Source organism: Aricia agestis, chromosome 6 (assembly GCF_905147365.1).
Source record: "Aricia agestis chromosome 6, ilAriAges1.1, whole genome shotgun sequence".
Lineage (NCBI taxonomy): Eukaryota > Metazoa > Arthropoda > Insecta > Lepidoptera > Lycaenidae > Aricia > Aricia agestis.
Genome location: NC_056411.1, coordinates 19,180,669 through 19,205,722, shown reverse-complemented (window position 1 = coordinate 19,205,722; position 25,054 = coordinate 19,180,669). Strand labels below are relative to the sequence as shown.

At 36.8% G+C, this 25,054-nt stretch overlaps 1 protein-coding gene across 2 annotated transcripts in view; it reads left to right on the top strand.

Moving 5' to 3' along the window:
- The first annotated feature begins 330 nt into the window (after positions 1–330).
- Positions 331–25,054, top strand: part of LOC121728337 (cholesterol transporter ABCA5-like) — a 49,999-nt gene continuing 25,275 nt past the window's right edge. For both annotated transcript variants that reach the window (XM_042116497.1, XM_042116496.1), the window contains exon 1: positions 331–547. In XM_042116497.1, the coding sequence (XP_041972431.1) occupies positions 477–547 (71 nt within the window). In that variant the 5' untranslated portion in view covers positions 331–476. The remainder of the gene's footprint in view (positions 548–25,054) is intronic.

Genomic DNA, 25,054 nt, shown 5'->3' with positions numbered 1-25,054 from the left:
TTTTCTAAGTATGCAATGTGCTAATTATTGGTACAATACAATTTTTACAGTAAAAAGGCTGTAAAAAGAGAACCATAACATTAAATGTAATATTAACGAGGTCAGCTAAGATTATTAATAAGTTGCAACCTTGTTCCTTAAATATAAAACGTATTTGAGTTGTAACAATTGCAGTTTGTATCAATGCTGATTTAGTAAATGATAAACGACTGCATAAATCGTACAATTAATTTTAAATTAACTTTTTATTACCAACTGTAACTCAAATTTTCCAACAAATGGGCAATAAAATAAATTAGCAACACCGCGTCGAGTTTGGCGCGCGCGCGAAACCGTCGTCAAACATGGCGGTCGCTCGGGCAGCGCGCCTCGCGTCTCATTAACAGGAATCCATTCCATTTACGTTAAATACAATAATGTTGCAGTGCTAGTGTGCTGTGTGTTTTCTCGTGTAAAGTGAAGTGCAATTGTGTTGCATGAGTGGCCCGAATGGAATACTGGCGCGGGACGATGGACGCCAAACGCCGGCCAGCACTGAACAGCTAACGTAAGTTGAAAATGGAATAGCGGATATTAAAAAAAATTCAAACCAAGGAGGTTTTGTGTAATGCCAATATTAGGTTCAGCCTACATGCCTAGCTGTGGGAATACAGAGTATGTATATAAACCCTTTCTTATAACCCTTTTTTAATCATTATGAAATAATAAAATATTAGAAAAATTAATAAAGTAATGTTCTGATTGTTGTTTTCAGGAAATTACCAAAACAGCGATAGAAAAATATATTAATTTGTCTCTATGGAAACTCAGATTTTCTTTCTTTTCAATACTTTAGTTAGATACCTTTATTCATTACATACATGTATATTTCATGTACTTACATACATGTACATTCATTACATGTACATTTGAACATAGTTGGGCTCTGGAAAATGTAGAGAATGTAAAGTTCATTAAAATATTTACATCTACCTTCTTGTCAGGCGCGGTCCGAAGGGGGGGGTCACAGGGGACATGACCACCCCCCCAAAATCTAACGTAAAATTGGAAAATCTCAAAATCTTGCTAAATAATAAAAGGAAATTTCTAGCTATCCCCTAACCACCACTTCGTCCGACCTTAGACAGCTGCTGTGAACCCAGAACCGTCCGAGGGCGCAGATAAAAAAAAAATAGTGTAGTGACTACTGACTGAGTGACCCCCCCCCCCCCCTCCCCCAAATTTCAGGCTGCGACCGCGCCTGCTTCTTGTTAAAGGAAATGTCGTTGTCATTTCACAAAAGAATATGTGGAATACTTAAGTATTACTGAGTTATTTTTCCAAAAGTAATTTGTTTTAATTTATGAATAGCATCTAAGGCGATACGGATTAAATACTCAAATTCAAAAATTAACTTATTTATTCTAAACGATTTCTGAACGTGTGAAGAGTGTAAGAGTGTAGGCTCTACATTCTACAATATACTTACTGTCTCTACAGTAATATTGCCAGTTTGTAGTAGTTCAAGAAGTACGATAATTTAACACGAACAGTAAATACGATATTTGTTTCAAAATTCTGAAATAAATCAATTTTTACTATCTTATTTTATGACCTCCATCGTGGGTATCACAGAATATATTTTTAATTGTTATGCGGTAGCCGGCCACTTGGGGACTGATGGGTTAACACTTAACCCCGAAAGAACTGGAAGGCAAGAAAAACTAGTATTTTTAACCGTGTTGAAATTTTCCTCTCAGATGCTATTCATCAACTGCTTGTTCTTCGTGGGTAGTATTATATTGGGTTACATTAGGAAATGATTGTGTAGGCGAATTTTTATAGCATAATAGTACTTCCTCCAGTACTTGTGTAAATCTCAAATACAGTGAGATTTGATGACGAATAAAATGTAGAGCAGGCTAATAATTTAGAAAATTCGGGATCTTAAAATATTATATTTTTTTCCTTTATAACGAATTCATACTATTTAAATTGATTATCTCTAAAATTCAGCACAACAAGCAGGCAACCTTTCAAAGCTAGTCATCAGGTGAACTGTCTACTCGTTTGCCGGTATAACTGGCGCTAAGCATTGGCTTCCGTCATGATGAATCCAATGACTAACACGGTGCCAATTTTCTCATCACCAGTAGTGATTAATTGTGATGTAAATAGTATCAGTGACGTGTGATTAAGATATGCTGATTATTTCCTTCCCGATGGAGACAACGTATTGAGGGATCATCTAGATTCTAGTATATCCCACAACCTGAGCACTTTTGTGGTGCACTTTACGGAAAAATTATCACGCCTGTTGATTCAAGGGCGTCGCCAGGGGGGGGCAGGGAGGGGCAGCTGCCCCCCCCCCCTAGAGACTCTAAAAAAGTTGCCAAATATAATGCAAACAACGACCACTATAATATTAAAATCTGGTAATAGATGTAAGGCTCGTAGTACAAGTGAAAAGCTTCATGTGCTGGCGACTTTACCTACAATTCATACCTACTTTTCTCATTTATAGAGAGTGAGTAAAGTATGAATTGTAGTAGGTAAAGTCAACTTGCCCCCCACTGCGCCATCGGCTGGCGACGCCCTTGTGTTGATTTGTGCTTTAACATAGTAATTTTTATTTTCATGTAGCTATGTGCTATCATCGGTCAGTCAAGGTTTGGTTACCATTAAAATATATAAGTAAAAAAAACTGTCTTAAAGATTACCTCGCAGATAAACTACGCGAGCCCTCACAAAGCTCGGCTTTTAGCTAGTTTAATCAAATTTTCAGATTTCTTAATCTGAAAATTAAATAAATGATTATCGGACATAAGCTTGCATTCTAAATGTAACCATAAAGTTAATATACCTAGCGGAATAGAGAAACAAAGGCTTGAGCAAGAGAGATGTCGCTATCAGTAACACTGCGTGGTAAAAAGAGACATGTGATACATGACAGCAGCACTCTTTCGGCACGTGCTACACGTTGACAATTTAATCTCATAGAATTCATGTTCAATCATGCTTGTGTAAGTGTATACGTACACATATTTTTCACACAGATGAAAACCAATTTTGGTTTCGTTTGACAGCTCGAGATTGTTGCTCTATTCCGCTAGGTATATTAACTTTATGAATGTAACCCGCCCATGATCGATAGTTTTCATCGGTGACCGATTTTTATTGAAAAAAAATACCATGGTGATTGCAATAGAGCAATGAGAGCAATGCATACGTCATACAAAAAGCCGGTCGGAAATAATATGAAATTTTTAATCATGCACGATCATTGTTCTTATAAAATGTGTAAAAAGTGGGCGGAAACCCAATAATTAAACATTTGCAAAGATTGCAATTTTCCGATATTATTCTACCAACACATACTATGTACTTAGTACCAGTTTTCTTCGATTATAACGTCAAAGGAATTGATTCACATTTACAGGCTATATGGTACGAGAATAACATTGTCCTTTTTTTTTTTTATGAAATAAGGGGGCAAACGAGCAAACGGGTCACCTGATGGAAAGCAACTTCCGTCGCCCATGGACACTCGCAGCATCAGAAGAGCTGCAGGTGCGTTGCCGGCCTTTTAAGAGGGAATAGGGTAATAGGGGAGGGTAGGGATGGGAAGGGAATTGGAGAGGGTAGGGAAGGGAATAGGGTAGGGGATTGGGCCTCCGGTAAACTCACTCACTCGGCGAAACACAGCACAAGCGCTGTTTCACGCCGGTTTTCTGTGAGAACGTGGTATTTCTCCGGTCGAGCCGGCCCATTCGTGCCGAAGCATGGCTCTCCCACGTATAACAACCATCCTACAAATAGAACAATCCATATTTTTAGTATCATCAAATCGAAATATTGTATCCTTTCTATCTCTGTTAGCTACGACTTTCGAGAATTTTCGCAGAGGAAATTGTTGTTCGTCTTATCAAAATGAAGCTACTCACGAAAAATTTGCTAGATAGTAAAGAAAAAAAAATGTTCTAGAGAAACTGTACTACTAGGCAGTCTCGAAGTCACCAAATACCGTTCGGGTTAGGTTAGGATCATGAGTCATCTCATGAGTCATGACTAACATTAAGAAATTTCGTAGATCTGCCAATTTAATATCTCAATTACTCTGATATAATATAATATTATTTCAATATGCTACGGCTGAATTCATTCATAAAAGCGACCTCCAATTTTCTTAGCTCTTCATACGATAGCTGAATGACTGTGACTTTTCAACAAGGGTTTAGTTTTATAGTGAAGGTCACTTATGGCTATATCTCAAATAGTTCTGTACAGTTTATAAAATTAATTTTACCTATTGATGTTCGAGGTATTCATTTTGTGGATGCACGTGTTTTAAGAGACTACCTTTCTACAATATTATAATAATACAATATTCAATTAGGATCCTGCTGGTACTAGCTACTACAGAATGTAAATTGAAAAAAAAAAAAAAATATATATATATATACTCCTTGTTTTAACCATAAAGTTAATATACCTAGCGGAATAGAGAAACAAAGGCCTGAGCAAGAGAGATGTCACTATCAGTAACATTGCGTGGTAAAAAGAGACGTGTGATACATGACAGCAGCACTCTTTTTTTGACGTTTAGTCGGCACGTGCCGCACGTTGACAATTTAATCTTATAGAATTCATGTTCAATCATGCTTGAGTAAGTGTATCAATTTCGGTTACGTTTGACAGCTCGAGATTGTTGCTCTATTCCGCTAGGTATATTAACTTCATGGTTTTAACCCAACAAATAACGTAGGTCCGCATTTGCGCATTAAAATCAATTTCTTTGCTGTTCCCATAGATAATAATAGTTTAATGAAACTAGGTGATGCAACTCCGTTGAGCCAAAATTCGTTTATCGCGCGGGAACTGTACATTTTTCCGGAATAAAAAGTATCCTATGTCCTTTCCCTGGACTCAAAATATCACTATACGAAATTTCAGCAAAATCGATGCAGTTACAGACAGACAGACACACTTTCGCATTTATGAATACTAAAGTAATAAGACTTAGATATTATAATTAAACACCATTGTAAGATCAGAATCCATCAAAGCCTTTAGCGAAGCCTTTGAAAACTCGACGACTTTTAATTACAAAAGGAATCACTAGAAATTCTCAATTCAATTATAAGTCTTCCACATAGCACGCCCTGGGACCGTCTAGCTGTAATAGATTTATCATGATACCAATGAGTAAATTATCTGTCTCGATTAATTTAAAATCCATACTATTCATACTTATTCAGCGATTTTAATGACAGTTAACACAAAAAACGGGCCGTGATTTTACAGAGTGTTTAGTCAAAATGTATTCGCCAGTATCTATATGGATGCAAGAGCCATATTAGCGAAGTGTTATCTCATACATCTCATACATTTTTTACATCTAAATTCGCCATCTAAACTGGCGAATGCATTTTGACTAAGCATTCTGGAAGTGAAGGTGCTAGTGTCAAGCGACTTTAACAACGTATTAACTGGAAAACTTTACATTCATCAATCATCTGTAAAAACAATAAATCTCACATAATTCTTCATAACAATCACTATAATATGGAACCCAAATACCTCCAAACTCTTGGGCTCTAAAGCCTCTACTAGAGGGGTGCTGGCGGACAGCCAAGCCCGCTGACTTCGTAACACCATGTTGTGCTCCCTAGACCTAATAACCTGATTATTTCATGCTTTGTGTATGTATTCTAGACCTTTATGTAGGTATTTACTTAGACATAGTGTTAAATCTAGGTATGAACTTAGACCTGTTGGTATGCAAAAGAATAATAAACTTATCTTTAGGATGAATAAGTTCGATTCAGGATGTCCTTAAAGAGAATATAATCATAACGTTTTAGATGTCCTTTTTTGGACAGTCATCAATTTTTGTGTTGATGTTCGGTGACGGGATTACCATGCCAAAGTCAGGAAGGCTACGAAGTAGTCCTCAGTATTCAAGTCATTAATGAGAGTTTTTGAATTTGCAGGACTACGAGTAACTCAAAAACTCAAAAGCAACTTGAAATGAGTAGAAGCGAAATTGTAAACAGAAGTAACCATAATGCAATGCGATATGTTCTTCTTCTACCGTTTCTGTTGAAATCTTTGCTTAGAGGGCCTGGATTATCGTAAACGCCAACAAAATGTATGGGATTTGACATTAGTATTCGCTAGCGAAGCGATGACTTATGTCAAATCGCATACATTTTGTTGGCGTTTACTATAATCGCTTGCCACTTGTCTATTAGGGCTGGATTATTATCACAAAATCTGCTTTTTTGTATTTTTAATTAGGACACGGCCCGTATTCTTGATCAATTGGCAACACTTCAAATATTGGAGGGGATTCCCTTAAGAGGGCATATCGTTGATTTTATCCTTAAATTCTTATTTCCCCCATCTTCTTTTGAGTGGTCACGTTTCTTTGTTTTACCAGATCAAATATTTGTCGTCATAGCTATCTGAACACAGATGAAAACCAATTTCGATTTCGTTTGACAGCTCGAGATTGTTGCTCTATTCCGCTAGGTATAACTTTATGGGCTACACATAAAAATTCAATTTTTTTTAAGCATATAATATTAAACAATAGTATAAAAGCTTTTTTACTTAAAGTCCTAAGAAAAAACGTTAGAATATAATATATAGAATCTATTTTTAAAGCCCGAATATTGAGTTACTAAAACGTAAACAAAATAATAAAGTTATTCATTGTAGGGTTGTTTTTGTTAGAATACATTAAAGCTTATTTTGCTTGGTAATAATGTAAACAACTACACTTTCCTTTGTTATTTCTAAGCGGTGTTTTGTTTTATGAGAGTACTTTTAATATAATGTGTTGTTTGTTTACATTATACACAAGAATAACAAGTATTTCTAGAATTGAAAGTGAAATGTATATATATATATATATATATATATATATATATATATATATATATATATATATATATATATAATTGAATTTTCATTTTCAATTCTACTTATTTTGTAACTATATTCTGTTTTAATTCATTGTTACATTTAATCGAAAATTTAAACCAAACTAAATTAATACATTCTAAAATACGCTCTATGACAGCATTCAATAATTGAATGCGTCAAGGAACGCAACGCCAATATTATCATTTTTGACGTTTTGGATACGGTCAGAGGGCATGCGTCGCGGCCGGAAAAAGGCACAGTGTGGACAAAGCTAATTGAGCGGTTAAATACACGTGATATTTAAGTTGGTTGCATCAACGCCATACATAAGTTTTTTTTAAAGAAAAGGAAATAAAACAGAGCACAAAAAAAGAAAAGCCTAAGTATCCAAAGGAACGCTAAAGCGAAGACATTTGACGCCATTTATAAAGATTGCTCTAGCTTCAAAGAAATGCGGAGACATCCAACATTGTGATAGCACAATATCAAGTTCTATTGAGGTGCTTTGTGACAGATCTTTTATAATAATACAGTCATATATTATTTTCTCCACAAGTAATAAGACCTCACTTAAGAACTAACCGCGCGACAAACGCATGTAAAATCGTCGTAATTCGAACAAAATGCAATATTTTACGGCTACCGGCACATGAAATTCTCTATTACCTAAATAGAAGTGGAGTATTTTCACTCTTTGTTAATAAACAAAAACACACTTTGTTTACAAAAAAACATTTTGTTGTTCATGTACAACAAAATGTTTTATATTTTTTTTACGTCCGTGGTTTTAACCTAACCTAACCTAACCTAACCTAACTATATTACATTCTTGAAAGATAAAATACATTGAATCGCTAGGCTACTATAATTTAACCAAACTAATGACTTTACAATATCACCTAAATGGGGAACATTACACAAAAGTCGGAGCAGAGTGCGCTAACGACCAAAATCCGACATATTGCACACGTCATAATATCACAATATTGACAGAAAAGCTGTCAAACGTCGAACAAACTTTTTGTTTACTGTCTGTACTTGTGCTGCCCCTAGCGTGAAAACATTGTATTCTTTGCCTCTTCAATCCCATAATCACATTAAAATCTCGTCTAACTCATGTTGTTTACAGTGTTTACTACTTTAATACCATAATTACATTAAAATTTCATCAAATATTATACATCAAGTTGTTTACCACTTAAACCCCATAATTATCCTAAATTCTCATCACCGTGTTGTTTACGTTCTCCACGTGTAAGCTCCAATTCGGAATGAGTGTAATTCGCGCAATATCAGTGTAAGTCAGTGGGCGGGTGGCACCGCGCCAGCGGCGGCGGGCGGCGGCGACGCCGTGTCTGCGCTTATGTAAACCCCTCTTATTGATTATACAAGGGATGCGATTTTACACAAATTAGGCATTGCCTTTTTTTATAAAATAAGGGAGGGGCAAACGAGTACAGTACGTTTTATCTAGGAAACGAGTATGGTTTCCGTATGATGGACGAAACGCACAGGTTGCATCCATCATTTTCCACCTGATAGAAAGCAACTACCGTCGCCCATGGAAACTCGCTACAACAAAAGACCTGCAGGTGCGTTGCCGGCTCATAATATGCTAGATATAATATGCTAAAGCCTGAAAGTGTCTGTTAGTTAGTCCGAGATGGTGGAAGTGTCAAGAGGTAACGGGCAGACTATGGAGTGTAGATGGAGGAGAACTATATATGTATGTAAAAAGTGTCCGCTGAAATGCGTTAAATTAGTGTGGCACTACAGTAGCAACAGGGTAAATTTTAAATCATTTAGCAGCTTTTATTTCAGCTATTTTAGGTTATATTTTAATATACTTAAATTTATATTTTGTCACCAACGGCTACATTCATTCCATACCCTTTGCTGCAGCTAGCGGAACTCTTGAAGGATTTTTCAACTGTTATTTACTGCGTACAGCGTCAGCTGGACACTTTTTCAAATATCCCTCATATAAGATAGTTCTCCTCCATCTACCCTCCATAGGGCAGACAAAGAGGTGTGGTTTGAATCTTCTTCTTCTTTTAAAAATGGCCGACTCGGTGAGTTGCCAATGTCAGAGTGGCTCGAAAGACCATAAACTTACGACAGTATATAAATACGTCTATGCGAAAGACTGAACCACAGTATAGCAATATTATATGTCATATTGCTATACTGTGACTGAACCGCTGAATCAATTTTGATAGGCATAGAGATAATGACATAATATTATGATCTCCGAATAATAAAAAGGAAGAGCTGTGTCAAAAAATTTGTTTCGATTCTGCAAAATGTGACCCGAATACATGCATACTTTATGCAAAAAGAGGCCCGAATACATGCAAGAATTTTGTGTAATTATGGAAGTGACAATAATCATTATTGTCAACGGCTTTATATTTTGTCAATTTGAATACAGTAGTGTTTCTTAGCTATTGCCATATTATTTTAGCGTGCGAAAAGAACCTTGAGAACCAAATTCAAAACGATTGAACTATGGGAGTTACTTTTCCTTGGTTTTTATTATTCGTACCATAATATGGTAATTTTGTCTAGCGAACAAGTAAGATCTCCGGGTGATAAACAAGCACAAGAAAGTTGCAGCATCCATTTCATTAGGCTTCGCTGTAGTGTGAAAGCTTAAAGAAAAACGTAAGCTTGTACTTGCGATACAGAGCATGTCATAAGTTCATAACTCATAGCATTAGAAACGGCAGTGTAGTAAAGACAGTCCAAAACATGGAGCATTTGCTAACGATTCCTGTAGGGACTTGACAATCTTTGATGAAAAGGACAGTTGTATAAGAAACGCCTGTTTTTAATGTTCCACTAAGTATTTAATATTTTTATACTATACATATAGAAATATATACAGTATAGTATTATTATTATTATCAGCCTACGGAGTACTGTGTCCCACTGCTGGGCAAAGGCCTCCCCTCTTTCCAAAGTTCACGATTCTGTGCTGTTGTTGGCCACTCTTTATCAACAGCGTCTACTTCGTCGCGCCACCTTTTCTTGAGTCGGCCTCTGTTACGCCGACCAGTCCGTAGCCACTCCGTAACTAGACGCGCCCACCTGTCCGGGTGCATATAGCACAGTATAGTATAAAAATATTAAATATATTTCCGTTGTCTGATACCTGTAACACAAGTCCTTCAGGTACTTAGCACGGGGCCAGACTGACGTGGTGTGAAGCGACCATAGATATAATATTATTATTATAATTATATAGTATTATTAATTTAAAGAAAACAGAAACTTACGTTATAACAAAAACTTATGTAGGTCATGAAGTATAAAACTACTTAATAACATATCAGGCTTCGAGTTTATAATTCGCATAAATTCCGAGAAATCCCGGTCACGTAGTACGAGGCCGGGACCCCGAGAATCTCCGGGGAATCCCCATATCATGTCCCGGGAACCCGCGGGGAGTCCCGGATCCCGCGAACTTATAACATGCTCCGTAATGATCCCAACTTCGCGCTCTATTGATTCATGATCACATGATATTGTAAACAAAACTAGTTTGATCTTGAAGATATTATGTTACTTGGTACAGCAAAGTTGCGGAAAATTGAATAGTACACTTTTTAGCGTGTTGAATACTATTCTATGATTTTTACCCGAATTTTATTTATTGTACAAGCTGTTGCCAGCGACTTCGTCCGCGTCAACATAGTATAATAACAAAGATGGATAGTCCGCTAACAAATATGAAAAAAGTAAAATATAACCTCTTCCTTTTTGGAAGTCGGTTAAAAAGTAGCCTAAGTTACACCTTACTACATCAGCTATCTATAAAAAAAAGTCCCGGCAAAATAGCTCCAGCCGTTTCAGAGATTGGCCGGAACAAACAGACAGACAGACATACAGACAAAAATTGTAAAAAATGTTTTTTTGGTGTATGGAGCGTATATAGATTCATATGCATGTAGTAAAAAACGGTTCTTTCAATATTACAAACAGACACTCCAATTTTATTTATATGTGTATAGATATATAGATTTGTACTGTAGACTGTAGACTGTAGAGTATTTGTACATTGCGTGAAAGGTGACAGTAGACAGACAGATGAGACAGACATAAGAAACGTAACTCTCTCACAACTACGACGAATATCATCTCTGAAATGCGATAAGCTGCTAAGCATAAGAGCAAGCAAAACAAACAAACATACAACCACTCAAATTGTGCGAAACATCCTCCTCCTCACAACAAACTCCTGGCGAGGACGGAAAATTTTATAAATTAACTAGCTGACCCGGCAACGTTGTTTTGCCATATAAATTATTTCTAGTATCAATATAAAAAGTAGATAAAAATCTATTCTCAGGCCTAACGAATGTACTATCAGAGAAGTTAATTCCTAGGCAAATGGGGGACCTACGTAGTTTGGTCGCGTTACGTCAAACCCAGCCGACCGATCACAATTAACATTGAATTGACATAAGTCGACCTTATGACGTAGGTCTGTCAACTGCCTAGGAATCAATTTCCTCGATGGTACATACAAAATGTCATTAAAATCGGTTGAGCCGTTTTGGAGGAGTTCGCGCACAAACACTGTGACACGAGAATTTATATATTAGTCTCCGTAGCGCTGCTACGGCAACCCGCTACGTTTCGTAGCAGCGCTACGCCGGGGCTACGCGTAGCGGCCCCTCTACGAGAACATCGTACCAAAGAGAAAGGTACAGGTCCTTATACAGTCAGATAAGGACGTAAAAAGAATGGATTTAAGAGCTCATGATAGAGGCCCAGTACTATTTTAACTGACTTCAAGAAATTGAGAGAACCATACTCATCTCTGTTATCTGTAGTGTGTGTTTATAAATAAAATTGGCCAAGTGCGAGTTGGACTCGCGCACGAAGGGTTCCGTACCACGTCAATAGCGCAAAAATAGGCTGAAACTTGTGTTTTTTGTATGGTATTCATTATAAAAGTAAAATACGACTGAGTATTTCGTAAATATTTCAAGTGCCTATGTGTTGGCGTTATTGATATCGAGCAAAAAATAGCAAAAAAATCACGTGTGTTGTATGGGAGCCCCCCTTAAATATTTAATTTATTTTGTTTCCAGTATCTGTTGTTATAGCGGCAACAGATATACATTATACACAATCTGTGAAAATTCCAGAAGTCTTTCTTGTTCAATTCAGAAGAAGTTCTTGAGTTACAGCCTGGAGACACACAGACAGACAGACAGACGAGACGGACAGACATCGAAGTATTAGTAATAGGATCCCGTTTTTATCCTTTGGGTACGGAACCCTAAAACGTACTGATTCTATTTGGTTGGAGTTTATACAAAACATTTTTCTGTTTACCATTATACCATTAAAAAAATTACTTTATTTTCAATTATAATCGGTCTCAGTTAGCATAGCGGACTATCCTAATATGTTGTTTCGTTACGTAACTGCGCAATCGATTAAAAATAATAAAATTAAAAACTTAAAATAAAGAATTTAATAAATTAATATATTACAAACTGACATAAACACATATAAAAACTATATTGACGACCTCTGTGGCTCAGTGGTGAGCGCGTTGGTAGCTCAAGCCGGGGTTCGAATCCCGCCGACGGAACAAAAAGTTTTCAATGTTCCCGGGTCTGGATGTGTAGTAAATATGTGTATGATATAATAAAAATCTTAAATATATGTATAGTATAAAAGTATTAAATATATTTCCGTTGTCTGGTACCTGTAACACAAGTCCTTTAGGTACTTAGCACGGGGCCAGACTGACGTGGTGTGAAGCGTCCATAGATATTATTATTATTATTATATTAAAATGAAATAGACAATAGGTAGTATAATGTGTGTTGATATCAGTTAGCAAGTGCGTATGTTGGAATACGCAGTACTCAGAAGCCTCCACGGAGTTGGCAGTACTTTACAACACGCGAAATAACAGTATCCTTACTAATATTGTGACGAAAATGTGTCTGTCTGTTACCTCTTCACGCCCAAACGTTAAAAAAACCTGTTACATATACACTCAAAAAATATATTTGTAAAACGCCATCTATTGACGCCCAGGAATACTAACAACGCATCGGTTTATCCTCAAAAAACGCCATCTAGTTGACGCACAGGAATACCATCAACGCCCTCTGCCCCTACCATGCAGGTATGCATACTAATAAAAAGTGTCGAGGTCAAATATCATTCTGTCTAGCCTATCTAGCCTCGCCGAACGCCCGATAAGGAACTTCGTTCCGATAACTAACTTCAATTGGTGAATTTCACCGCACAGTAGTGAACGATCGCAGTAACTTACACTGACATATTGATCTATCGCTAGAACATAGTACTATCAGAAGTTGATTCCTAATTTCCTAGGCAGATGGCGGGCTTAAGTAATTTGGTCGCCTTACGTCAAACCCATCCGTACCGATCACAGCTAACATTGAATTAACATTAGCTGAAATTAACTACGAATAATAAAAACTAAGGAAGTATAACTGTGTCAAAAATTTTGTCCGCGAGTCTACATAATGTAACCCGAATACATGCTTTATGCATGTATTCGGTAAACAATTTTGTGTTTTTATACAAGTGACAATTATTGTCAACGGCTTTATTTCCTAATGTTATGGTGCCTTCTCACGGCGACCACGCCGCCAACAGTCTGACTCGTGTCATCTGCGAGGTGGGCCGTAAATACTTTCCCCCGAAGTCCTATGGACGTAAGTCTATGCTCACCAGCGAGACTCTGGAACTAATGAGGAAAAGACGAGAAAACACCATAGCCACACAATCTGAGTGTCAGGTTCTCAACCGGGAGATTAAAAAGAGTATTAGGGGTGACATCCGTCGCCTCCGTCGGGCGAATACCCAAGCCACCGAGCAAGCCATTGCACGTAATAAAGGCAATGAGAAAACATTTGATAGCGTGGAGACCTGGGCTGTACAGGAATCCATGCAGAGATGCCTAGTAGACTACTGCTATGTCGAGGTATTAAAATGTCTGTACAAGGCCGCAATAATGACCGTCCAAGTGCAAGAAAAGAGAACAAGTCCTATCCAATTACGCCGAGGAGTAAGACAGGGAGATGTTATTTCTCCGAAACTGTTTAATAACGTGTTGAAGGACGTTTTTAAGAAGCTTGTCATAATATTTTAGTGTGCGATAAGGAACCAAATTCAAAACGGTTGATGTATGTGAGTTACGTTTCCTTAGTTTTTATTATTCGTAGGATAGCACATAGTAAGTACAAGATTCCTTTGCCGTATTTGAGCTAACCTTTGGTTTTTTACGTTATTTACGTATATTGCTACCGTCAACATGTATCATTACAAGGTGACAACAGTCAGGGTTCAGTATTTACGCCTATTATATTATCGTTAGGTATTTTGAGTTGTGTAGTTAACATTTTCCTTATAAGTTATAACCTTTTTCCGTGTAAGCATACTTACTGAGCGAAAAAAAGTCTTGTTGAAAACCAAAGTCCAAAAGTACCAAAAAAACAAATGCGCTAAAATTCAACAAAATTTAATCTTCACTATAATTAATTATACATGACAAGTATTGATATTGAAAGGTGATTGAAAGTTAATAAACAATAATTATAATTATCTTTTATATATGGCATAATAAATACTACTTAAGACTAACTAAAAAATCCTTACAATATTATTATAAAAGGCAAAACCTGTAAATTTTTCTACCTTCAACCTTGAATCAACTAGAAGTCTCGGCAAAGGACCTTAGATATTATTATACAGTTAAAAAAGCACCGTTTCCACGTCCATCGTGAAATAAAGGGCCAAATCTAATATTTATTCAAGTAGTAATAATCATTTTGAATGTAACTTTTCTCAATATAATTGAGAACTCAATATTTTTATGTTATTGTTCGTAATAAAATTATAGCAGGGTCGAGTGTTTGGCGTCGGCGAGAGGCAATAGAAAATGTACGTAGGGCTGGCACACGATAAAAAATTTGTCATCTATCGAATAGATATTGAATTTTTAATTTAAAATATACAGGGTGTAAGTGTCTAAGTGATAATACTTTAGGGTGTGTTTGAGTCCCCTGTATAGAGTTCACTGTGAAAGTAGCAGCGCTGTAAGAAAAACTTTTTTTAAATTTTGTATGGGGAAATTCATGTCGCTGGGGCACTTGCCCATTACTAAGCAATAACCACAAAAACGAAATTTGCTTATTAGCGCTGCAACTTTCACCTTAAACTCTATTTAAGGAACAAATACACACCCTAAAGGTACAATTCCGTGCAACGCGACAGTCGCGACAGGCCTAGACTGTCATCGGCCGCTCACGACTATAGTCATTGTATGAAAATGTATATCTTTCAAAGTTATATTACACGGCCGCGCGCGGCCGACGACAGTCGTAGGCCGCGCGCGGCCGTAACAAGAAACGTATGAACTTCAAGACTCGGCCGCGCGCGTCTGTCGCGGGCCTCGGAAACGGTGCCATACATACATTTTCATACAATGACTATAGTCGTGAGTGGCCGACGACAGTGTAGGCCTGTCGCGACTGTCGCGTTGCACGGAATTGTACCTTTAATGATTATCACTTTGCTTCGTTACACCCAGTAGATCATGGCTATAGAAATAAAAATTGGTTTAAGATACATTTTATTCATGGAAGAATTACATCAATTCCCACGTAATACCGTGATGGATGACCACGATTGTCACTTGTCTATATCACGTGCAATCAACGTCGATCACGGGCAATTATAGACGAGTATGCCTATTACATTTTCAAAATTACTTGCATTGATCCATCATTGGCTAGCGTGGTGAGGCTGCTTAATAGAAATTAAAGAGATTTTCACTTAGGGCATTTTCAACCGACTAAAAAAAGGTAGAAGTTCTATGAAAGGGCCGGGACACAAAAACACGACACGACGTCGTGTCGTACCACGACGCGACGTCGTTTCACGATGCGACGTCGTGTCGTGGGAATCTACGACGCGCATCGTAAAAAACTACGACACGACATCGTACGACGTCGCGTCGTAGAAACTCATCATTGAATTTCTACGTGAATTTTTGTTTTTGTGTCCCGGCTTTTAGGCTGCAAGGACATATTTTTAGTCATCCTCCTTTTGTAAACATAAAGTCCAAACGGCGAATCAAAGCAAAAATATAAAATGACGCATTTTGTATGAAATGCCTGCATATTTTGGTCACTGCAGAGTATAACATAATCATATTTACTTTTGTTAATATTATAACTGAGTTGTGTCAGCCCTAGCCGCAGTGTTACAAGGTCAAGGTCACAGCTCCGAAAACATTTCGTTGACGTCACAAAAGGCTTTACATACGGTCGATCGAAGTCCACCATCCTTCAGGAGTTCATGATCAGCTACTGGAACTACTGATGCTCGGTTTCTAGGGCTTTTAAGCAATTGCATAGCTTTTTCTCTGGCGACCAAATAAAGAAATTCCGTAACGAAAATAATCCTAACACCCCCACTCGTTCGGAGTGGTGCGGCGTTGCCAGCTTTAGGCACGGTGTTTGTGTGCGTGCGACCAGACGCGTGCGAATTTTTTTATTTTTTTTATTTTATTTTATTCAGAAAACTTACAGCTTTTCAAAAATTTCACTATGAGTACAATTATTATAGAAACATAAAGCCATTTATAAAGTTTTCACATATAAGTAACAAAAAAAAAAGAAAAAATAAGCATTAATATTATGTAACATGCAACAGTTGTAACTCGAAAATGAGAATAAGCAAAATAAGCAACAACACTCAATAGTCATTAACAACAAATAACATAGCTAAATTTATATACAAAGATCACTCGCAAAACGCACTAATTACTCATTGTAACTACTCAGTACCATAAATGTAACCAATATTCAATATTCAGTTTTAAAATACTCATTTGATAAAAGCCTACAAATCTAAAAAAAATTAAAAATTATAATTGCATAAGTTTAAAAAAATACTATGCTCTACCGCGGCAGTCTCCGAGTGCCACACGAATTTTTAAGCTCAGGCTCTATTTATATGCATCCACGCAAACGAGCGGTTTAGCCGCTAAACCGCGAGATTACAAGCAGTTGTATGTAACAATTTTCTCACATAGCTTAGCGGTGTGGTCGCGTCACTAAAACATATAATAATTGCTTGTGATTTAATTGTGCAGCGACCAACGGTACATTTTTCCGGGATAAAAGTATCCTATGTCCTTTCCCGGGACTCAAAGTATCTCCATACCAAATTTCAGCAAAATTTGAATTTAAAGCTGCACTATACAGCGCAGCATCGCAATACGACATGTAGGCATCTTCTCATGTCTTGTCTGATTGCCATAACACAAGTTTTTACTTAACATGGGATTAGACGACGTGATGTACGCTACCGTTTTGTTTTATGAAGGTTCACAAAACCTGCCAGACACTTTACAGATAACATAAAAAGGGAATGAATTTAATACATAACATTAGTGTTTGGCCCTCTCGATGTGAACACTGCATGCATCAAAAAATTAACAATAGGTAGGTACATTAACAGTCATTTAAAAAAATTTAAATGCTAGTAACAATAATATTATTTAGTTACATAAAACACATACGGTACAACGGTGCATGTTGACTATAGTATAGTTAGTTCGAAACAAGGTAAGTTGAAAGTTTTCCTGTTATGTATGCGGCTACCTGGTCGTGGCACAGCCACATACAATTTTTCTACCAGTCCAGGGGTGTCTAAGACTCCGTTCATTAATATTTTTTTTATACTATTGTATATTATTGTATGCTTAATAAAGAATTTGAATTTGAATAAAACTCAGTATGAAATCGCTTTAAATACCATTCCGCATCGCGTCTTGGTGCAACTGACCCTAATGTTGTTTATTCTAAAACCCCCTAAAAGTCCGACAGATATTAACAATCTATGATATCCCTATATAGCCTATATAGCCATCCTATATAGCCATCATATAGGATACATCCTATATAGCCATCATATAGGATGTATAATGTATGTAGGCTAGACCTATGTCAACAGAGCCAGTCTAATTAGGTCTAACTTTTAGTGCCTCTTTATAGCTTTCCTGGACTTGTTGAATATGTCCACTGTTTGTCCTGAATCCTGACCTATATCAAATATGTAACTGGAAATGAAAACCACAATAACTATTTTATTTAGTGATCTGTGGTGAAAACTTTTTAATACATACGACATTCTCGCAACATAGTCGGCCTAGTCCAGAGGAAAGAACTAGTCAATACGTCTGGGACCAACTATGTGCGGGTTTTCTCACGATGTTTTCCTTCACCGTATGAGCGTCCATACTCCATATTATGTACTTGAGATCAGAAAATGTCTCATTAGTATACGCCTCCACCCGAAAACTGCACCCTATGCGAGTGCGAACCAAAGATCTACGGCGTCTACCCAATAGGTCACGGACTGAGGAGGTTGTTGTAAAACACCAACTTTAAATCCTAACAATGTTCCCCTTGGTCGCTCGATTACGAACTCAATGAACTAAAATTGATAAGCACGGTTTGACCAGCACGATCGATAGTATCGAAGGGCGCGGTAGGGCCCGTCAGGAAGTAACTTTGAGGGCGAGAATTAGGGCACATTATACGGGAACCTATGTAACAGGTACATTAGTGATTTCGCTCGACAAAGTCGACTGGTTGACAGACTGGTTGACAGACTGGGACGATCACTGGACGATGATATGCAAAATATGCTTGATGAATAATTTTGTATGGAAAACAATTGTAGAGATTAGTCATTGAATTTAGTATTTATTTTTCATGGGTAGGTATGACATAGAAAAAGTATACTAAATTTCTTAAAAATATTGATTCAATTGTTAGCTAATTTAAGATTTATATAGCTTCATTAACTCATAGTAGTTTTAATGGTGTGCTAAAAACAAATTAATTTAAAATTCCGCCTTAGTTCGTGGCAGGCAAGGAACAGCGTAACTTTATTTATTTATTTATATCAGGCTACATAGGCCCATACAATATATACCTTAAGGTGAATAGTAAAGCAAAATGCGTTTTAGACGTCTTTTTGGCGATGTTTTACAGCTAAATTACAGATCGGGAAATACAGAAGTTTTGTGTAATTAGAAAGTGTATCTTGAAATATATTGTCGTGAACGATATTTTTGGTGATCTTTATTCAGTTATCAGAAAATATATTTTTAAATCGCGTAAGATGTATATTTTAGGATGGGTTTTTTTTTGGTTTAGCTAATCCGTTTATAATGAATCTTTGCATACATGTTTCTTTATTTTTTATCTTGTTGGTCGCGAACCATTTGCGATAAACAGTATTGTAAAATAGAAGTTTTATCATCAAACTCTTTAGTGCCTACTGTAAATCAAACTCCACTAGTAAATGTAGTAAAGCATTTGCTCATAAAATTTAACAGGCGTAAATTAGTTACAGAATGCGTCGTTGTCAACTCGAGATATGTACAACGGAGCGCGGCGTTGCCGTTCCGCGCACACGGCACAAGCAGTGCGTGCTCTTCTTTTGATTAGTCTCACTTTGACAATTTACCGGCTTTAAGTTTTAACAGTTTGCACTTTTCGATTTTGAAAAAAGTGAAAAATAATATTATGATCATGTGATCATCAGATGCATTTACAACAGTCTATTATATTTTATCGGACATTGTAATGTAAATTGTTACGTAAATGTATAGCATACAGAATAGTTTATCACAGAGATTTCAAACAATTATTTTTTTACTGTTACACTATTATACCTACATAACTATAGGATGTTTAAAAAATGTTTGCCATACATGGAGATAATATGCCATAGCTTCAGGGAAGGTTCAGTATTGTTAAAGGAAGCCGTAAAATTAAAAAAAAATACTTTTAATGAACTTTTTAGGGTTCTGTAGTCAACAAGGAACCCTTATAATTTCGGTCTGTCCGTCTGTCTGTCTGTCTGTCCGCAGTCTTGCTCAAAGACTATAGGACTTACAAAGCTGTAATTTGGCATTAAGACCGAGCTCCCTTTTTTTGCTGTGTTTTCTAATAAGTATTACGATCCCGGAAGACGATGAAACACAAATGAAATTGAGATTTATTTAATGATTGTATATTTATCTGATACTTGCCTAACGGAAAACACGATTCACTTATTTTGACTCTATAGTTTCATTTTTCGAAATTAAGAATTTTTCTGGGTTTTTCAACAAATATCTGTTACACTTATTGAGTTACTATCATTCAATAACTTGCACTACTACAATCACACACTATATAAAAGATTAACTAAAGGAAATATTAGAATTGTATTTAATTTTTAAGTAATCAATAATCATCAAAAACATTTTTGGGACTAGCGAAATTTACTTTCGTGCTATAATGCGCCGGACCGTTGTTACGTGATATTGTTCACTATTAGCTACAGCGCAAAATACATTTCATCATCATTTAATATACCTTCATGTGTATACGCATCAGACAATGCATTGATTTTCAAATTGTTTTTATTCACAAAATTTTTATTTTTGTAATCCTGTAGGATCCAAGGTAGGATAGTTGAAATTGATGCAACCGAAGGACAAAATTTAGAAGAGTCATTACATCAGATTAATGATAACACGGATTCAAATGTCCAGTAAGAAATATTATTATTATCTTTTAACGTAAATATTAATTATTGATTATATTAAAAACAAAAAGCCAGACTGGAGGGAGTAGTAGTATTTTTTTTTTGTCAGCACAATCAGCTGCCAGAATTAGTGGATCCTAGATATCCGAGAAAAATACCTATTAGGGACCCACAGTATATAACAGAGACTGTTACAAGAAAAAATGAAAGAAAGTCAGAAAAAAGAAAATTAGTCCCCCACCATTCAAGCCAACAAGCCCCATTGCCCAAAAGGAAAAAAAAAATAACTAAATAATTCTCAAATTTACTCGAATACAAAAATTCCTGTCCTGTCCAATATCCGGAAGTCCAATATTTTGGAGCAACCCCAGATGGCACTGTAGATGACGACATTATAGTAGAAATAAAGTGCCCAAAATGTTGTTACAATGTTGGTGTAGAAAAAGCCATAAATGATAAACAATTAACGTTTTATAAAAAAAACCAAAGGCGGGTTACAAATAAATAAAAACCACGCATGGTTCTACCAAATACAGGGCCAGCTTCATGTAACCAGAAGCAAAAAATGCATTTTTGGTATATGGTCTTCCAAAAACATTCCAGTTAAAACGGAAATAATCTATCGTGATGAGGAATTCTGGGAAACAAAAATGGAGAAAAAGCTGAAAGACTTCTATATGGATTGCACTTCTATATGGTTTTTATTTTTTTGTAATAAATAAAAACCACGCATGGTTCTACCAAATAAAGGGCCAGCTTCATGTAACCAGAAACAAAAAATGCATTTTTGGTATATAGTCTGGCAAAAACTTTCCAGTTAAAACGGAAATAATCCATCGTGATGAGGAATTCTGGGAAACAAAAATGTAGAAAAAGCTGAAAGACTTCTATATCAGTGGCAAAAAATGAAACATTCATCTCCGCGTCTTCTCCCCTGAAACCTCCCCCACTCCAAATATCATGAAAATCGTTTGAGCCGTATTCGAGATACATATAATACGGGACATACATAAAATACGGGTTAAAAGGGGATAAAATAAAAAAGTATTCTATGTACATATTTATTTTATTTAATTAATTCGAAAAAAAAAACAAGTAGTCTCTGTTTATTATTACTCTGCCCACCTCTGCAAAATAAATTGCTAAATGCTACATCTAGCGGAAATATTATGTAACTTACCGTAGCTTGGCAACTAAAGCAAACTAAAGCTAAACAGATGGCGCTCCGCGTCAAACGTCCAAGGTCATTTGCTTAGATATTCGTCTTAAGAGCGTTTACGTCGTACGCATAATTTCAAGTTTCATGTAATTCAGTGCACTTTTATCCACACAGAAGCAAGTGCGACTGTGTGCGTGAGTTGGTTCATTATAGTCAAATCAAAAGATTTTGATCCGTGCGGAATGCGGATGCAATGTCGATGCGAGTCGATTTATTATTATTGATTATGATTTACCATTACATTTTAGCATACTATTACTACCATAGACTTAATAGGTATATACTGTCGTATAGACCACCTGATAACCCGAAAATGCGTGACCATTTTCGATCTGTCAATGTGTGCGTGTGCTAGTGATGTATATTTTACTATCGATAGTATAGTATTTTGCTATCGATAGTATATTCCGTTCGAGTTATTTTACCTGAGTTTCTATAAGAAATAAATAATATGCAACTTTGACAGATTTTATATTTCAAATTAGGTATCATAAATTTTAATTGGCAAAAAAAGGTGACGATTGAAAAGTAGATACACATTTTCTATATCTAGATCTAAAAATCGTATTTTTTTCTCTGCTAACTATAAGGACAGTGAAATTTCCTATAAAAATAAGTAATCAACATTTTTATAAAGATAAGTGGTTGATGACTTATTCAAGTTTGAAAAGTACAATTTTAAGCCAAATTGAGCGTGAACGGCGTAAACGCTCTTAATGACTAACATACATATAAATTATATACACTTAATAACTACACTTTATCACGATGTTATCGACGACGTGACGCGCGCTTCATTCCGGAGTCTCCCCCGGAACCTTCGGTAGACCACATCAGTCGGCCAGATGTCCTCCGCTTTAAAGGTCGACAGAAGATGCGTCGGCACTCACACCACAAAGGAACTGAAGTTGACCTTGTGGCGAGACTGCAGACGTTCGACCCTCAAGTGGAGGGATGTCTTCTTACTGATGTAGTTGACGACGTCCTCGACCTCCATGGACCAGTGCAGGCGGGATATGTACGGGGGCGTCGCGGGGACCTCGCTCCGCAGACGCAGCTTAGGTACATAGGGCGCGGTGCCGCGATTCTTCTTCCTCCTCTCCACCACTATGAAGCCCTCCTCATCGCACCCCCTGCTCTCGTCCTTGCCTCGTCTTTATGTGTTACTAGCTGACGCCCGCAACTCCGTTGCGCAAAAATTCCTTTATCGCGAGGGAACCGTACATTTTCTCAGGACATGTCGTTTCCCCGGGACTCAAAGTATCTCCATAACAAATTTCAGCAAAATCGGTTCAGTGGTTTGGGCGTGACAGTAACATACAGACACACTTTCGCATTTATAATATAAAGTATGGATTCTTTGATTAATAAGTCCACTGTCCAGTAACGGTTCCAAGCCTGAGCTAGCGGAACCCTTGAAATGGATAATTAATTGTCTAACTTCATTTTGCTGCACCATTAGTAATTACGTCGAAGTTCACATTTCCTTGACATTACAACATAATGCAGTGCCGGCCGACCTTGGTACGAATTGTGGTGACGACTTTATGGGTTTATGGATTTTATGGGTAACAACTAACAACCCAGAGTTTAATACTCAACAAGTTATAAGTACCTCAATTTTGAGTATCTTTGTTTCCATAGAATTGTCCTCTGTATGTACGCTTTCTATCTTATAGGGCGATATTTTCTACTAGGTAATGGAGCGTCAGAGATTTGACTGCAAGTAGAAGCTAAAATCGATTCAATTGCACATTTCAGCTGTTCCAATCAAATAATGCTTATCATTCGGCCAAGCTAATATATAATAAGTTATATACTTATAAGAACGATACGAAATAAAAAGGTACCTCCTCTTTATCTCTCTCAGAAACATACTTTATATTATGTCGCTGTTTATTTGTTGCGTCTGTGTTTATGTAAATAAAGAGTATTCCGTAGTCACATACCTAAATTTCAATATATTCATACTACGTACTACGTAGTAACGTAGTTCAGCTATCTTACACTAGATGTCATTTTCATCATCAACATCGACCTAAGCTAGTAGTTTGGCTTTTAGCCGATAGATGAAATATTGAGAAGTGGGCGGAGCTTGACACCCCCTCACCCCGCAAATTGTCACGCGTCGTTTCATAAGGAAACTTGATTACAACACCTCCTCTTAGTATTAGCTCCGTGGCTCGGACCATCTTAATACCTACTCACAACCAAACATGACTCGAATCATCCAAAGAATTTTAAAGCCACCTCCGAAATTCCGCGAAAGTACCAAAGTGTCGTCGCCCCAGCGCCGGCCGAGGTGTGACGTCAGAGGGCGAGCCCTTATCTCCATCTTGCACGTGGCCCAAATTACCCTAATGGCGGACTAAACGATCTAGATTTACAATGTCTAGAAAACTGAGCCTGTTATTCCTAGAATGCTAGTTACCGATTTTTATTTATGTTTTTAGAGCGCATTTTTTATTTATTTAATTTAACTATTGGGGAGGTAATACGTTCAGCAGTGGACAGCAATAGGCTGATGATAATGATGATGATGATATTTAATCGGGTTATACCAAGCCGGTGTGTTTCGGGTATAATCTGATGGAATTCAAAGGTCTGGCAACTGCCTAGGAATCAGTTTCTCTAATAATACTTGCCCGGAACTCCGCTCTTGATAAGTTCTTCAACTCTTTTGAACACTCCCCTTTGTCATTCTAAAAGAGTCATTCTATGTTTGTTTTATGTCTTATGTCTCGTAACTACAAGTATCTTACATCTTTATACGTACAAATTGGCATCTACTGCGGTTAAGACTGACAGACTTTCGTATCTATAATATTATTTTTAAGCCTTCTTTGTGCCTCCAAACATACAAAAGTAGATTTGTCAGTTTGTGAACCACAACAGCCAAGTGCGACGAACAAAGGGGAAGTTACTTTTAATGAAAGCAACATTGTAAAGTTCTTTTATAAGTTGGTTTTGTGATGAGCTCTACTTTAAAGTGGTTTTGTTTTGAACCGGCCAAGAGCGAGTTTTCCGGCAAAAATGGTTCCGTAAAAATGTGAAAAAATATTTTTCCTTTTCACCTTTATAATGTCGAGTTCATAGTTTGATTACTAAGGATTAACTAATTATCATCTATAACAAGGTGTTAAGGGAATAGGGATACCCGAATGGGACGAACTGGAACGAAGTTATTTTTTATGTTCAAAAAACCTGTTTTTTATGAAATAAGGGGGCAAACGAGGAAACGGGTCCGCTGATGGAAAGCAACTTCCGTTGCCCATGGACACTCGCAGCATCAGAAGAGCTGCAGGTGCGTTG